This window comes from Chondrus crispus, genomic scaffold (assembly GCF_000350225.1).
Source record: "Chondrus crispus Stackhouse genomic scaffold, scaffold_438, whole genome shotgun sequence".
In the NCBI taxonomy this organism is placed as follows: domain Eukaryota; phylum Rhodophyta; class Florideophyceae; order Gigartinales; family Gigartinaceae; genus Chondrus; species Chondrus crispus.
The window spans coordinates 20,853-32,381 of record NW_005179336.1 but is presented as its reverse complement, the minus strand read 5'-3'; the positions used below and the strand labels follow the sequence as shown (position 1 = coordinate 32,381).

Sequence of the window (11,529 nt, the reverse complement as noted above, 5' to 3'; positions counted from 1 at the left end):
CGTCTCCAGGCTGATGTCGGCTGACGCTTGTCCCAGGAACTTCCGTAATTCCCCCGTCATCGCTTTCCGAACAGTATTCCGCCCGGAGATGTTTCTTAAGCTCTCTTACGCCGCGCTCAGCCATAGCTGTGGAACCCTCTTCCTCAAACAAACTTTCGGCGTCTGATTCCAAGATGCGTGCGCGTCGTTCCATCAGTCTGAATCTATCCTTTTCTTCGCGGTCACGTCTCTCCATTTCTGCTTCTCTCTCAGCGTCTTGAGCTGCCAAATCCTCATCTTCTTCATCGTCTGAATCCATGATCATTTCTGGCACTTTGCGAACAGGCTGCTCTTGCAACGCTGTTTTTGTTCTGGGTGAACGTCGGGGTGATGGTTCTAATGTATCCTCTTGCCCGGGACGGGGAATCAGGTTTTTGACTGGTGTGATTTCTGGGGTAATTGGGTGCACTCGCGCTTGTCTAGGTACCATTTCCTCATTCTGCAAATGAAGCACCCGCCTTGACGATCTCACAGTCGTGACTGGGCGCTCATCGCCCTGCGTTGCGTTGGATTCCGGAGCGGCCGCTCCCCGAGACTTCCGGGCTAACGCCCGGTTACGGGGGGATCTTCTACGGCTGTTTCGAGGGGTCAACTGCGAGAGAATAGCCCTTGTTTTGGGCGGAGAAACGTTTGGCCGGCGACGAACCTCCGAACTGTTGCGACGCATCTTCTTAGAGCCTGGTGAAGCATTGGCTGCTTCGGGTATAGCACGTTTCTTGGCGGCCCGTGTATTCGACATTGGGAAAAAGGGGCGGTGTTCTTCAATTTCTGGATACGAAGAACCTGCAGCTATAACAGCATGTGAAAAAGTTGGCCGGCTGGCCTAAAGGCCACCCATTACAGTATTGGTGAATATCAATGTGAAAACGCCCACAAACGTACTGTGAATGGCCACGACTCTTCCATTTTGTTAGAAAATTCCTGTTCGGGGGTGCTTGAATGAGTCGTTGGACAATAGAAATCTCCCCGGAGAATGCTTGGATTGCGGATATCTGGGGTATGCCCAGACCGAATCCGCGCTCGCCACACGACAAGGCTATTTCCCGTCCGAACCATCTCAGAGATCGCCTATCGCGTATCTTCGACAAGATAAGTGGCGTCCGCCTTGACAGAGGAATGCAACGCCTTCGGGCATGCCGAGAAAGAGAAGCGCTGCCTCTACCGAATGATTTCGTCGAGGTTCTATGGATGTTGGAAGACGATGACGACGAAGCAACGTGGTGCAGCGCGCAAGTAACGGATATTGAGGATGCTCCCGCCACGGCCGCAAACGATAAGGTTCAGGTGTTGGCGACAGGTACTATGGAATACGAGGAGAAGGCTGCATACGGTGATCATATTCATCAAGTGGAATTCGTTGTTGGCCGTTTATTGAGACGCGCGGAGCTGGATGGAGACGAGAATAAAAATCCGGTACTGACATGGCGGACGCTAGTTATTCCACAGGCTCATGACGGGATGGATGAAGCGGATAGAGACTGGACTGGAGATGATATTGCAAAAAACAGTAAGAGGCGGAGAGTTGTTGACCAGTACCGGATGAAAGAACTCGCAGATATCGTTGATCGACTGAGGAAAAGCCATGCACAAGTACTTGGCCAAGTAGACATGCTAAATCGGAAGGTCGAGCTAAACAGTTGTCGGATATCGGAGGGGCTGTCGTCGACAAGGGATGAGTCCGTGCTGGAGATAGTGAACTTTCTGCGCCACCGCCTGGAAGTCGCAGTGCAGAAGTCGCTGCGTAAGCCGTCAAGTCATATTGAACAAACGTCGGCCGACAAAATGAATATAGGGACCTTATGGGGTATGACGCAGAGCTTCATTCGGGTCGTTGCGGATTGCGAGCTGGCAGATTTTGAGTTGATAGCGAGGAATCTATACGGCTGCATGGTCGAGGACTCGACATTGCGCCTGGTGTTCTATCCTGAGTATGCAGAGACACAGGGCCCAGCCGGGACATCGCAGACATTCTACATACTGTTCAATCGCATGGCAGGGCTTTGTTCATTTCTGGGATTATACCATAAGGCGGACCGTCTTGCGATGTTGAAGAAGGAGGGCAGTGCGGGGGTCGGAATGTTGAGGTTGATGGGTACGTATGTATATTCGAACGATGTCGGGGCCCCCGCTGCAGGTTTTGTAGGGCACAGTTGCGGAAACACCTTCGAAAGGGATGTTGCTAACCCCGGGAGCGGAGAGCTTGTGTTGTTCAGGAACAACCGCATATGGGACTCGGAAAGCAAGACCTTCGATGCAGGCCTGCGTTGTACTAGGCGGAGGCCGTCCATAGTGGAAGACCCAAATGTGTCAAGCGCAGTTCCTCTGCCCAGTCGGGCTTTTCATTTGGTGTGGCGGAGAGCGCAAGAGGTTTCCGGGCACTGGTCTAAGAGGGACAGGAAAAGGCTCGAGCGGCCGCCAGTGTGCTGGAAAGTATGCCATATGTGATGTTTGTGGGGGACTCGCATTGCGCGGACGCGCGTCGAGAGCTGAACGAAGATGCGATGAACGAAATTGTCAGTCCGGTGCACCCGGGAACTGTTGGTCAACAGGATGTGCCGGGTTCACCCAACACCGCTGGCGGTAATGTATAGTAATGTAGTTTACGGCTACTAATAAACGACGCTGCGATACATTTACACTGAAGCGATCTCGAGCAATGAACTAAGCTCCTTCCCATTTTCCACACGTGGATGGCCACACTATGCAGCTTCAAAGTGTTGGTGCGCACCAGTACAATATCAGCCTGGATCTAGTAGAAACTAACAGATATCCGTCCTATACTATATTTTACATTAAGAATGGCTCATCAAGCTTGACCAGCGGTAGGTTTGATACGATCAGAAAAGTGTGCTGCGCGCGCGCCAAAAAATCTAAAACAAATTTCGAACCACTAAATCTACCGGGCCATTCTAAAAAATCATTTCAGATATTGAAAATCTGACCTCGTAGTGAGTCGAGCTGGACGTGTTTGTTGAACGATCCCAATATCCTTGAAAATGATATTTTCCTGGAGTTTGCCGGTCTTCCAGTTTGCTTACAACTTGAGCAGCGGCTATCTGCTTTCCGAAGCGCTTGTTCAAGCATTGGTGTCAATACGTCACCACGCTGGCAAAGCGTCTTCATATCTTCGAAAGATAAATGCGAGTACCCATGGAGCTTGGAGGCAAATCTGCCCGCGATTTTGCCATAGGTAAATCGTTTCTCCATGTGGTCTGTTCTGCTCTCAGTTGATGATGCGAAGGAAGACACAGATGTGAAGAAAGTTCGAAAGGATGAAGTTTTCGAAGGGACAACCAAGAGATACGTCCTGACAGCATCCTGATAGGACGAAGAAGTGGGCTCAATGTATGTTTGAAAGCACAGTTCCTTCGCTGACAGGCCTCGGACTTTTGTGGGAATAACTAGGAGGTTCTTGGGTCCGAGTTGATATGAACTGATGGAGGATTTCATTTCCTACGAGCAGCGTTCCATTTCCTTTTGTCACATAGAATGGAACTCGGACATGGATGCCGGACAAATCGATGAGGGGTAGATCCCGGACTCCTATAGTGAGTTGAGCGTCGCTACAGTTCTCGCCGTAACCATGAAGAAAAGGCTCTCAGTCGAGCGGTCGGAGATGCAATGGCATATCCAGTGCCTTGCAGAGTGCTGCAACTGAAGTGATGCCACCTACGCTTCGCAGACATCCCGGATCAATAATGGGATTAGGGTCCATGAAGGCAGGTTGTACTTGTGAGGGGGCTCCGGGTTGCGAAATTAGGCTGATCTGCCTTGACCCATTCGGGAGCCTTTCCGAAAAAAACCTGGTCCGTTTGATCCAGTAGGAGGGCGGTCGGCGGTATTCTCCGACTGGCGAAGCTTCTTCTTTCGAGTGAAGGCACTTGGCTCTCTACAAATTTCGTCGCCACGATAGTGACCGGTCTCACCGCAGTCGTAACAAATAGCGCTGTTGCCTTGCGCTCCATTCCAAGACCTCTTCTGTCTGTTGTGAAGAGAGCTCCCGTTTCCTTTCTTGGATCCGCGTTGATAAGAAGGGACTCCTGATGTCTTTGACAGGTTGATGCCACCCAAACAAGACAACACTGGTGCCGTAGGGGTATTGGACTGCGAGGTAAGGAAGGTTCTGACCTTTCTGTCAACCATGGCCTGAACATCCTTCATTGAAAACTGGGGGGAGTCCATAGTCGACGTTTGGGTCAAATTGCGGAGGACGATAACCGCATCGTCTAAAGGGAGACGACAAGACTTGTTCTGAGACAAGAAACGATCGGCAACACTTGTTATGACCGAAGCGGCTTCAGTGTTGACCTTCATCTGCTTCACGACCTTGTTCAGTTGGCGACAAATGCTGACGTTTTTCGAGCGGTAGTCCATGAGTGCTTTCTTAAAGTCTGCAGACGACATGTCGGATTCACAAATTGGAGCATCAAGACTATGAAGCTGGTCGTTCAGCTTTTGAAGTTCCAACAGACCTTCCTTAGGAACTGACTCGATAGAAGCAGCATCTTTTTTCTTCTCCTTGGAACGTGCTTCGGCGTGCGAAATTAGCTGGAGCTTTGCGTTTGTCAGTGTTCTGTCCTCCAGATTGGCATTATTGAGCAAAGTTATGGCCAAAACTTCCCCTATTTGGGACGAGGAGCATGCATTGGAGTGTAAAAGATGCTTCGCAGCGAGGCCTCAAAATCTTGATACGAAGGTAGAGAGCTTTTCACTTCGATCTCTCCTACAGGATATCACCTTTTGGTATGAGGATATAAGGCGGGTGAACATTGAGATGGGAGGATCTACAGCCACAAGTTTGACAATTTGTAAAGCTGCTTCAACCGGATCTTCCATCTGCAAGTAGTCCACTTGCCCTTTCGATTGAGCTTCATCAACGATGGCCTTTTGCGCATCGGGAAAACCGCAATCGTAGAGTGTTCGCCCCAAGAGCTTGAAGATAGTTTGGAAGGTCCTATCTGTGCCTTCTTCATGCGCCACTTTGAGAGAGTCCGCCCATTGACCAACTCTCTTGCGCCATGACTCTAGGTCCCCATCCGGTGAGAAGACAGGTGGATCGAAGAAACCGGATAATTTTCCTGACTTTCCTCCCGGGCCCATAACTATGGTAGGCGGGAGTGCACAAGGATGTTAGTAGCACTGCTGGAATGCGGTCGCGCGTAGCGGCGAAGGATAACAGGGGAAGAGGGAGGCGAACGTTGGGGATTTCGCCGACGGGGAAAGATCGTCTCGAGATGGTGCTCGAGAGGATTGGCCGGCGAGAGGAGAATGGGTAGCGGATACCCCCGGGGAATCAGATGGACGCCGGACTTGAGCCCTCTATTTATTCGCCGCCGCACCAGCGGCGACCACAGTACAGCCACATTAAATTTAGATGTTTTTCGGGGCTACCCGCCATCGGCAGACTGTCCCCTCCATCACACACACAAATTTTATCATATTCCCAAATTGAAGAATAAAGGATTGGTCGAATAAAGGTTTGGTCACTGACTGTCTGAACTACTGGAATAGCTTCACACTGGTTCTGAACGAGATTACCAGAGGGAGAGATCTTCTCAATGTTGGCCATTGCTGCTCAGTGTCCTTCTTACAACGTTTCATGCTTCCATCAGTCTAAACGCGTGAAAGAGGTCACGGGGCCTGTGTCTGGTCCGGTTTTCTCCGAGACTTCTGCTGCTCCGCTTCGTTGGATACATTCTTCTACGACCACATCCATCGCGTGAAGATGACTTCATCGCCCTCCCAGAGATCCACCAAGCTTTCATGTGAGCTATGCACGGTATGCATCTAGAACTTCTGAATATCGGGGCTCAATCCGTATCTGTTCCTAGACCCTAGACCTTAACATAAAAGTTCAAAAGACAGACGAAGAACAAGGACTTTGCGCAAAAACAGGGCATGTTGATGTCTGTGATGGCTCTTCATTTCAATGACAAAGGGCTGATGAAGATATTAGACTTCCTTTTTAAGCTCAGGTTCTTCCATATGAATCAGCGGGGCACAATTCATTGAAATGCGACATAGCAATCGAGCTACTGTATCAGTTAATGATGTCAACCATCCACACAACAACGAATGGGGTCAAGCACGTCACATCCACGCGGGTCGTTACGTCGATGGTGCATGTGTTTCAATGATAACACATTCGCATGAACGTCCGCCTATTCTGTAAGGTGCGGTGCCAGTACTACGTCTACACATTAAACTACACTTGCGGTCTGGATTGAACAACATAGAACTCGCCGTCCTTGAAGCATCCTTCGATGTCCTGCGCAATGCCGCCCATTGTTTCCTCAACTTCCACGCCAATCTTAGCAATACCTCTCATCAAGAAATTGCGAAATTCGTCGTCCTTCATTATCCTTTCCTCTGCGTAGTCAATATGGACAGCCCCGTTCTTAGCGAGTGGAATGGAATCGTGAAGGCCGGCTCCAGCAAATCCGTCTAAATCTTCAGCGTTACTGTCCGAGCGGAAAATGAACTCTCCGCCAACCAACGCGATCGGCTTGCTGGGGTAGCAGCGCACAATCGGTGTTACGGTATCCAAGTCTTGATCTTTCCTTACGGTGAAACCCAAGGCCTGGCCTGGTGCATTACCGACTAGTGTTTCCCCAAGCCCAATCACAACCTCGGCGTAAATCTCGTTTTGATCACCTGTTAAAGGATTAGTGGTGTGTATGACGAAAGCGAAATCTGCGTCTATGACTTTTTGACATAAAACCGCCATTTCCACATCATCAGCACTAAGCTTCAGTTTATAACGCGCGAGGTGCGCCCTGTCATTCCAAATGCTTGCCCAGACTCCCTTGATGGCTGTCCAAGCACCTGGCAGAGACTCATCAATCGTTTCACAGCCAAGGTCGTCGAGTACACCTCGCAGGGTCTCTTTCAATCCGTCGGGAGATTCCAGGCTCAAGATCACATCCTTAATCTTCTGACAGAGCTTCACCTCTGCCCGAAGATTAGAGATGTGATCGATGGATTTGGCTACTGGTTTGGCTGCTGCAATCTCTTTTTTCAAGCGCTCATACTCCTGGAACAAGTCCGAATTTGTGTCGAAATTCATTACCTTTCGCATCGCCCCGTTCGGGATAGCCACCGAGGGAGGGGTTTTGATCCAGTCAGGTAGACCGAGGGCTCTCAGCCTTTGCAAGTTCAAAGATTTCGAGCCAACCAATTCAGTGTTAAATTCCGACGGACGAATTGCCCACGGAGCAGCAGTTTGTCGAAAAGAAACTGCCTTCTTCTTCTTGCCAAGTTCTTGCAACGACCGGTCACTTAGCTGCTTCATGAAGCCAAAAGCATCTCGGGCCCTCAGCTTATCTTTAGAGGCAACAAGTCCTCCCGGTGGTGACATCAGACCACTTGGAGGCGTGATTAGGCCCGAAGACTTCACCCTTTTCATGACAGGTTGAATACCAACGCTCGGATGCATGCGCCCAGAGTCATCGATGATATCAACTACAAAGTCTTCGCCAGTCAGTTTGGCTTTAACAATGCAGCCGTGAAGTAATCGGAGTTCAGCCAACTTCTCAGCATCCAGACAGGCTACAAGCCCGTGGTGTTCGTTGCGGGCACGAACGGCAACATGGGATAGGACATCGACAGAAGAACCAATGACCACGTATGCGGTCTTTTCTGGAACATCCTCATCGCCATCACATGTGTTTGCTATGACAACGGTTCCACGCTTAAATTTCGCTCCTTCAGACTCACGCAGCTTGTCGAAGACAACTACTGGCCCCTTTGTTTCCTTCTCCAAAGGAGAAATGACGGAGAATGGACCAAGTTGTGCAACTCGGCGTACGGCTGGGTCTGCCCTTCTCAGCAGGTAAGACAGTGAATAGGCTGGACCACCGCGAACAGCTTCCTCAATGAAAGTGTCAACAATGTGCCTCTCACCATGAAAAGCCATTCCCAAGCATTTGGCCAGTGGCCCCAATTTTCTTGCATATCGATCAACAATGTCGGTCAAAGCGTTTCTCATGATTGACATTGCAGCTGCTGCCCTGAGCCCGACATCGTGGGATTCCCCTTGCTGACCGAGTCGATCTATGACAGCCATTGTATCGTTTATTGCTCTGTCAAGTTCCCCTTCTGTGTTCTGCCCTGCTTCGGAAATCTTCAAGGCAGTAGCTGCTGCTCGGATGGCTGTGAGATGAGACCATAAAGTCCCGTCATGGCCGACACCATGCGTACCTTCCAGTAAGCGCCTGGATTCCGATTCTATGGCCAAATCCAGGAAGATCATGTCACGCCTCTGTTCATCACTCAAGTGGTCCGAGAACGTGACTTGATTGGCAACCCCCTTTCGCGCGTGCGCAACAGAGCGGAGGATGTCCGTTATGGTTGATCCTGAAGACCGCGCGTGCATGAAGCCATTCACTTGGTCCCGAACCCCTCCGTCAAGGAAACCCTGGCATCGATGCACAATTGAATTCAAGTCCGTACCGAGATGGACTTGTCTCAACAGATCCCCGTACCTACCAAGCTCATGAAGCATCGTGCCCTTCAAGTGCGAAGGATGGTCTGGCTCAGCAGTAATAGGTTGCTCATACGCGGCCATCCTTTCCTTGTTCAAGCCATTGGAATAAATGACATGCCAGTATGCTCCCATGTCACCGTTTGCGTTCCAAAACGCAATGAGGGCATCACAAATGATGACATCATCCGGGCTTGTATTGTTGTGAAGCTTCTGATGCCACTGTTCCATCATGGAACCATGTTTCCAGTCCCTGTGGTGTCGAAGGATTACAAGAATATCGTCACGGATCCGTTGACCAAGGTCTCCAGAGCCACCGCGGCCAACGCAGGACATGACTAAACGAGCTAACCATCGAACTTCCGGCACGTTCTTGAACTTGTTCGCAAGAAGCGTGACGAGGGAGAGTTGCGACCAGCTGAGTTGACGAGGCTGAGTGTTATACCTCCGCTGCCAGTCGAGCACTCGAACTTGAGAATACCTCATCCATACGTACAGGGCACCCCAGCAGTCCACATCTGTTCCAATAACAGAGTCAACTAGATGCCGGGCGTATCCATATCTGTGCATTAGGGTCCATGAACCGTACTCCATCTCTCGTTCAATCACGCCCTCCAACATTGACTTGCACAGATCTGTAACATCGTCTTTCGAGGACAACCCAGGGAGTGGCGGCGGAGGAATCGTGGGTATGAAGAGATCCCCGCCCTGCGCCGCTTTGATCCACATCAAATGGCTAGGTGCGGACGGTGCATGAATGACTGCGAAGATCCCGAGAACTTCCAGGGACAAGTTCTTGATGATAGCGATGCGGACACCAGACGAGCCATGTGGTTCCAATTTGGTCTGCACTGCCTTTCCATCGTCCGTGGCATTAGTATTTGGGGGCCAAGCGTCCGGCTTGGGCGCATGCCATTCTGAGTTACGGCCGTGCTTAACACCCCAGTGTAAGAAAACATCCGAGCCTTGGAGCGCGAGTGTCGACACGACATGAATGATAGATGAACTCTTCTTCCCTGGCACCTCATCCTTGCTTTCACCAGGATTATCGTCCTTTGGAATGAGCACGCGAATCAATAAGCGGCCAAACTCGTAGTCCTCATCCATGCTCTTGAAGATTTCCATACCCATGACGTCTGTGGCCTTCTGCAAATACGTATCGGCCTCCTCCTCCCTCTTCGATTTCATATCCTCCTCCATCTTCTTGATTCTCTCCTTCTCCTCCTCCTCTTTCCTGACCCTCTCCTCCTCTTCCTTCTTTTCCCGGTCTTCTCTCATCTTGGCCTCCTCCAATACCTTGACCCTCCGCGACTTCTCTTCTTCGCTAATCGCGTTCGTCAGATCCACATAAAAGCTCCCGCCATCGATGCGTTTGAACCACTGTCCCTTCCACCCGTTGCCCTCTTGAATGAAAACCAGAAAGACAATACCCGCGGGGGCGTGCTCCTCCGGAATATCCCATTCCAGGACGCCCTCGTCGTCAAACGGGGTCTGCAAGCTGGGCTCGCCGTGGCGCGGTTCCTGTTTCGGGGGCCAGATTTTCTGCGGCGGGCGAATGTAAACAGAGCGGTCATCGCCTTCGTTGAGGACGACACCCCAGTGCATCATGAGGGGCTCGCCGGCTCGCTGGATCGGGGGCCCATCGCGGACAAGACGTAGACGCAAGTTTGGGGAGGAATCTTGGGGGGAGACGGTGACGGAGAGCTTGAGGGGGTGGGCGATGATCTCTGATGTGTGCTTGCAGTCGGCGGCGAGGGTGGTAGCCGAACCGTTACCGGCGCCCATGATGTGATGAGAGGAGGCCTACTGAGCGTTGCACGAAGCAAGGGAGGAAGTGAAGCGTGAGCCAAATGTTAGGGGGACAGTTCGATGTGTCTCGAAGGTGTTAAGGGGCCGAGGGGAGGGGGAGGGGCGGTGTGATCTTGAAGGGTGTGCGGTGGCTCGGGCAGATGGGCATGCTTTGTGCGGGTTGCTGGCAGTGGGGGTAGTGGCGTTTGGTTGGTCAGACGCGAGATATTTCGATATTTGGTGGCGCATTTCTTGAGTGCATCGCGAGCTCAAGGCAATCGTTGGACTCGTTGTGGGGCTCCATGTTTGGCTGGAGGGTGCCGGCAGTCTCATACCGCAGCTGTAGATACCTTTCGTCGATTGACTGGGTTGAACGCCTCCCGCTGATGTGATGGAGGCCCGCTCAATGGTGGAAATTGGTGGGAATTTTCCGGTCTACTTTTGTGCAAATATTTGCTTGGCCCGGTCATGACACAAAGGAAAAGGCTGCCTCCCTGCGTAGATGTATTGCCGGGTGATCAACCCCAGGCTTATTCCGATCTTGCTCGGCGTCAGTCTGTTTTTTCCGACTGCTCTATTCCTATGGTGATTCATTTTTGTGCTGCTACGATTGCATCAAGAATGAACTCTCCGACGTCCTCGGGCTCCCAAAGAAAAGGTTTTCAATACCCCATGGCAAGATTATCCGAGACACTTCGTCCTTCTTACTCACAACTTATTTCTCGGGCCTGCGTCTTCGAACATCACGAGGCAACCTCTATCTCCCATAGCTTCTATCTCAGCCTTCTTTCGTCAATTATTGACACAATGCGGTCTTGAGCTTGAAACAATCTGCAATACCTATCGACAAGTCTCATATTTGTCCAAATCATGGCGGCGTTTTCAAGGTCCTGCGCTCATACTGTAATCTCATCCCGGACTACTTGTTGGAATTACTTTCAACCATTGATATCTGCGCTAGTCTTTGTCGCAATTTTGATGCCTTCATCATGCAGCTTATTTGTATTCATGAAACGACGGGGCTCAATATACTGTAGAGCAACCTTTGCTCGTCTCTTTGCCTCACTCATACAAACTAATATCATTAGAGAGACATCTGCCGCACGACAGTGGTCCACTGGTCCACACTTGTACTTATTTCTTTTTGTGCACACATCATTCGCTGCGGCGTCCAAGAGGCTTCCTCACTATGATTTATTAGTTCCGGATGCCGACATTCC

The 11,529-nt window shown here is 50.8% G+C and overlaps 3 protein-coding genes; all 3 read right to left on the bottom strand.

Annotated features, from left to right (window-relative positions):
• Positions 1 to 5,538: 5,538 nt before the first annotated feature.
• CHC_T00000074001 (hypothetical protein) lies at positions 5,539 to 5,640 on the bottom strand. Its single transcript, XM_005718887.1, has one exon. It carries the CDS (start codon positions 5,638 to 5,640, stop codon positions 5,539 to 5,541), a length of 102 nt encoding a protein of 33 aa, XP_005718944.1.
• A 7-nt stretch (positions 5,641 to 5,647) lies between these two features.
• On the bottom strand, positions 5,648 to 5,755 carry CHC_T00000073001 (hypothetical protein). The gene has a single exon (XM_005718886.1). The coding sequence runs from the start codon at positions 5,753 to 5,755 to the stop codon at positions 5,648 to 5,650; it is 108 nt and encodes a 35-aa protein (XP_005718943.1).
• Positions 5,756 to 5,946: 191 nt separating this feature from the next.
• Positions 5,947 to 10,306, bottom strand: CHC_T00008789001 (Alpha-glucan water dikinase). XM_005718885.1 is given in 2 exon segments: positions 5,947 to 6,244; positions 6,245 to 10,306. 1 exon segment carries the CDS (start codon positions 10,304 to 10,306, stop codon positions 6,245 to 6,247), a length of 4,062 nt encoding a protein of 1,353 aa, XP_005718942.1. The 3' UTR covers positions 5,947 to 6,244.
• Positions 10,307 to 11,529: the final 1,223 nt, after the last annotated feature.

Bases quoted from the DNA above. Each gene is read 5' to 3' on its own strand.
- CHC_T00000074001 (XM_005718887.1), bottom strand. From the start codon at position 5,640: ATGAAACGTTGTAAGAAGGACACTGAGCAGCAATGGCCAACATTGAGA.
- CHC_T00000073001 (XM_005718886.1), bottom strand. From the start codon at position 5,755: ATGGATGTGGTCGTAGAAGAATGTATCCAACGAAGCGGAGCAGCAGAA.
- CHC_T00008789001 (XM_005718885.1), bottom strand. From the start codon at position 10,306: ATGGGCGCCGGTAACGGTTCGGCTACCACCCTCGCCGCCGACTGCAAG.